We start from the raw sequence: 5,571 nt of genomic DNA, 5'->3' as shown, positions 1-5,571 counted from the left end.
AACCAGTTGCTAAACAGGATCTGAGAACAATTACAAAAAGCAGTAACTATGATTTAGCTTTCTCTCCTCCCTGGCTGTGTGTGAATACTGAGACAAGTTCTATAAGACTCTGGGTGGGAAATGAAGCCACAGGCCTTTATTTAGTCATCTAGACTGCCTCCATGTGGCCCATGACTGCATGACCCCACTGTTGTTTCTTATCTATTCTTCCATGCTCTAAGGGTAGTAGTAGTAGTGGTGGTAGTAGTAGTAGTAGTAGTAGCAGCAGCAGTAGTAGTAGTTGTAGCAGTAGTTGTAGTAGTAGTAGTAGTTGTTGTTGTTGTTGTAGTAGTAGTTAGCAACTGAATAGCACTTTTTTACAATAATGTCTAATTTAATCTTCACAACTCTAAAAAGCAGATGCCATTATTTTCCCTATTTTATAGATGGATAAACTGAGGCTGAGGTTAAGTCACTTGACCATAGCCACATAGCTGTTATGTGTCTGAAGCAAGATATGAACTCAGGTCTTCCTAACTGCAAGTCCGGCACCCTATCTACTGTACTACCTGACTATTCTGCAAGAAATTTCCAACTAAGCCTTGTGAGCATTAAAAGGTTGGGAGAGTAAGCCTCCAAAAGTCTGAAAACTAGAATCCACACTGGATTGTGAGGATAGTAGAGCATAGTAAGGAGAAGAGTCCACAGGAACCAATCTGCTTAATTGAAAATAGATGTGGATTGAAGGAAAGGGGGAAGAAGAAAGCTCCAAAAGTGACTCCTCTATCACCCATGCCACATTCGGAAGTTAGCTTAATAGGGAAAATAAATTGTAGCAGCTGCTTCCAGGTTGAGCCCAATTCTCATAGGGATAAGGTTGCATAAGGGAGAAAGTTCCCCCAGGTGTGAGAGAAAATGTTTGTACTTGTACTCTTACTATATCTTCTTAGTAAATATTCCTTTGTAATAGCTATCTGATTTTAACTGGTTAAAGGAAAGTGGGGTGCTAATTACTGGAAGTCAACATCAAAAGGGGAAATGTGCTGGAAAGGGGGAATGAGTTAATAGTAATAGAAAAAACAAATCTTCAATGACTCAGGGCTCCCATAGAACTCTGAGGCAGAAATGTTGCTTTGTTCAAGGTCCCTCCTTGATGAGATACAGAATGAGGAAACTCAGTCTTTTTAAAGAGCTACATGTCTAAAACATTTCATGTCTACTGTGCATCTATCCATTTGCCTTTGATGAAATTGATGCTCAATTTCAATTATTTAGGTATTGCAGTGTTTCAGGATTCTCATTCCAACCCAAATGGGGATTACCAACCCAAATTGGTAATAAAAAGATACAGTTTTGTTTCAGGAAGAAACTTTGTCATTAAAAGAACTGTACAGTTTTCCAAAGGCAATTCTTTTCATCTCCTTTAATAATAAGCCCGATACATTATTTATCCACACTATTTGTACAACTCATATGTACCAATAGATCCCCATCATGACTAGCCATCCCACTGCATATCATTTGGAGACAATATATATTCTATATGCATTTTGATTTTCCTAAGTGGATACTTAGGCCAAATTCTTTTGAGTGGTTGTAGATTTATTTTTGAGGCTTGATCATAGATTCATCTAAGCTAGCTTACTCTGCAATATTTAAAACTAGAAAATGTCTGAAGGAGGATCACAAATAGAAAAAAACATGGAAAAGTTTTAGCAAGATGTCTATGACTCTTTTACCATCAGTGACAACCTGTATTTATCAGCAAGAGACTTCCAAGTCACTTTACCCTCACAAGCAGGAATAGTGATAAACATCAGGTGCCCTACAGAGATGAAGCCCACAACAGCAAGAAAATAAGAAGCTACAAGACCAGTGGAGAGATGCAACAAGAGCAACATAGTAGCAAATGAGAATAGTTGGGAGAAATAACTGGCTTTTCATCCCTGTGCCTTTGCACAGTTCTCCTTGTGCCTGGAATACACTTTCTACTTTCTTTTCTTTTTTTTTTTATTCCCTCTCCCTCCTTCCACCCTAGATATGGCCGCCATTTTACTCCATTATATCTTTCAGAATCCTTACTTTCCTTCAATACTCATATCAAGTGTCACTTTCTACATGAGGCCTTTCCTGAACACCTCAGTTTTTAGTGTCTCCTCCCTCAAAAAAAGAAAGCGCTATATATTTATGTATTGATTTTCTGTATATTTTGTAAGGACTAATATGGATAAATGTTGTTTTCCTGATATAACATAAAGTCCTTCAGGGCCAGAATTGTTTCTTTTTGTTTGCTTTATCCCCAGAGGTCAGAAAAGTACCTGGCACAGAGTAAGATTTTAATAAATGTTTGTTCATTAATTACCTTGTTTGAAGCATGAGCATATCAGTGATTGCTAGGAAATCATCCATACAAATGGATTATTAACTGGTATGTATACTGATATATACTAGCTGAAAAAAATGCTGACTGTTCCATTCTCTCAGTACTATTTCTTAATATTACTTTCTCCAGCTAGGTGGCACATCAGATAGAGCTCAGGGTTTAAAGTCAAGAAGACCTGAGTTCAAATCTAGCTTCAGACACTATCTATATGACACTGGGCAAGTTATTTAAACTTTTGTCTGTCTCAATTTCCTCAACTGTAAATATAAAGAAAATAATAGAATCTACCTCACAGGATTCTATAAATACTTATATCCTTCCTCTCCCCCATAGCATTTGGCAACTAATATGGGCTTTAATAAATCCTATTGACTTACTGACAGATTCTTGATAATTGTATTTTTTTCAAATAAATTGACTGTTTGAGGAATGTATACATACATTCTGCATGTTGAGCTTATGTCCTCAGTGATACTTTGACAGCTGTAAAGTCTTTTTACCTGGGTTGAATTTTAAAGAAATTTTTATTGATGTCTTTTGTTTTTATGCTATTTCTCTTTTGGTGAGGCAATTGGGTTTAAGTGACTTTCCCAGAGTCACACAGCTAGTGAGTGTTATGTGTCTGAGGCCAGACTTGAACTCAGGTCCTCCTGACTCCAGAGCTGATGCTCTATCCACTGCACCACCAAGCTGCTCTGCTAACTACTTTTCTTTAGGAACATTGTTAGTTATAAAATACATTTACATGGTTGACATACCTTACCTGTGGCATTCTCAGTTTGTTCCATAGGCTGTTAATGTTCATAAAAACAGATGAAACTGTTGCCCCCAATTGCCTGGATTTCGCATTGGTCCATAAACATTTAAGAACAGTATTTTAATAGATTAAACCATACTAAATACTCTTAATTTGCAAACTACATGGAATGAAAAGCATTCAAAATATAGTCCTAGAAGAAGAAATCAAAACCTGGTGGGAACAGGAAAAATTCATCTCAGTTGTCCAGATGGCTACCAGAGTTGTCTGGAAGATGCTTTCATTGATCCTAGAGAACACAAGCTGACATCCCAATACCTTTACCAATCACAAAAAAAAATCACTTTATCTGTGAAAAGTCCACAGAACATTAAACATAAAGGAATAATAGAATTGGGACTTTTGCTAAGTCTAGTTCTATCTGACCTCCATCAAGATAGATGGCAAGGAGAAAACAACAACAATGTTGACAATAATAATAGACAACATTTATCTAATGCTTAAAGGTTAGAAAAGACTTTACATACATGGTCTCATTTAATTCCCCACAAGGCCCCTCTGTTAGGTGTTGTAGGTGCTATTATCAATTAATAAACATTTATTAAGTACCTGCTATAGGCCAGGCACAGTACTAGGAAGTGCACATACAAAACCAAAAATGAAATACTTCCTGCTCTCCATGGACTTCAATCTATTGATAGTGATGGAGCAGACAGTTATTGTTATAATAAAGGTAATAAAATTGAGGTTCACAGAAGTTAAATGACTTGTCCATGGTCACTTAAGTAGAAAGAGTGTAAGCAAGATTTGAACCCAAGTCTTTCTTTTAAAAGGTAAAGAAATCATGATTACTTTGATTTATATCATTTCTAAGACAAAGCCATGTGCATAACAACTCTTAATGATCTCTTTGAAGGAGGAATAGAATTACACAGACACCATCCAAAAGGGCAGGTGCCTTCCAGATCAGGAAATTTTATTCAAAGCTTGACTTCATAGGAAAAAAAAAAAACATGCTGAAGAATGTGATCAAGGAGAGCTCAGCCCAATGAGGATGAGGAAAACCACTTCTTGATCTCCATGAAAAAGTGAGCCACAGCCTCTCTGATCTGCTTCGTCTTTACCCCATAAACAATGGGGTTGAGCATGGGAGGCACCACCACATAGAGGTTTGCCAATAGAATGTGAACATGGCGTGGAATGTTGCGCCCAAAACGATGAGTCATTAAAGTGAAGAAGGATGGGACATAAAACATGAGGATGACACAAAGGTGGGAGCCACAGGTGCTGAGTGCCTTGTGTCTAGCATCCTGAGAGGGCATCTGAAAGATGGCCCGGAGGATCAGGGTATAGGACACTACAATGAGCACCACATCGGTGATCACCGTAACAATGGGGACAGAGAAGCCATACCATATATTGATAGTAATGTCAGCACAGGCCAGTCGGGCCACCCCAATGTGCTCACAGTATGAATGGGGAATCACATTGGTCCTGCAGAAGGGAAGTCTCTTTAGCAGGAAGATGATAGGGAAGATGATGCAGAAGCTCCTGACAACAATGGCTAAAGCCATCCTCCTCACAACAGGTGATGTCAGAATCATTGAATATCTCAGTGGGTCACAAATAGCCACATAGCGATCACATGCCATAGCCAGCAAGATGGCTGATTCCCCTACAAACATCACATGGACAAAGAAGACTTGAGTCACGCAAGCATCAAAGGTGATGTCCCGTGCATGGAACCAGAAGATGGCCAAGGCTTTGGGCACAGTGGTAGTGGAAAGTAGGATGTCAGTGCCAGCCAGCATGGACAGAAACATGTACATGGGCTCATGGAGGCTATGCTCAGTGACAATGACCAGGATCAGAACACTGTTCCCCAGCACCGCAGTTGCATATGTAAAGCATAAGGGAATGGAAAGCCAGATGTGGTATCTCTCCAGGCCTGGGATGCCAAGCAAGACAAACACGGCAGGGTGGAAGACAGTGTGATTGGTGTTCACCATGTTGGATTTGGGCTTCACTCTGAAAAATAAGGCAGAATATCGAACCAGCTGAGGAGCTTGATCCTGGCCAACATCTGTGAAGAAGCCTCCCTACCTACATTAGGGAAAAGGAGAGTGCAAGAAATGAAATAGGTTACTCTGACCTGATTTAAATTCTATTACCTCAAAGTGTACTTCAAAAATGACAATTCAATAAATATTTACTACATGTTTATTATTTGCAGGTCACTGTGATAGGTGTGAGAGAAGCAAAGGCACTTGTTTGGGGCAGAGAGGTACATAGCAGAACATAGGTGCCCCCACAGAATTGTCATTTGGATGTGATTATAGAAATATTCCAAGAACCACCCTGACCTTATTCACATGAATTGTTCTTACAACCTACAATGGCTCCCTAACTTCTCTCTCTGACTGCCAATGCCATAAGATATCTTGTCCCATAC

General features: G+C 39.0%; 1 protein-coding gene across 1 annotated transcript; it reads right to left on the bottom strand.

Annotated features, from left to right (window-relative positions):
• Positions 1–4,159: 4,159 nt before the first annotated feature.
• Positions 4,160–5,187, bottom strand: LOC114031366 (olfactory receptor 52B2-like). The gene has a single exon (XM_027846427.1). It carries the CDS (start codon positions 5,126–5,128, stop codon positions 4,160–4,162), a length of 969 nt encoding a protein of 322 aa, XP_027702228.1. The 5' UTR covers positions 5,129–5,187.
• Between the last annotated feature and the right edge of the window lie 384 nt (positions 5,188–5,571).

The sequence above is a fragment of the Vombatus ursinus genome, unplaced genomic scaffold (assembly GCF_900497805.2).
Source record: "Vombatus ursinus unplaced genomic scaffold, bare-nosed wombat genome assembly UNPS02015154.1, whole genome shotgun sequence".
NCBI lineage: Eukaryota > Metazoa > Chordata > Mammalia > Diprotodontia > Vombatidae > Vombatus > Vombatus ursinus.
The sequence above is the reverse complement of the archived record's forward strand: the minus strand, read 5'-3'. Positions and strand labels throughout refer to the sequence as shown.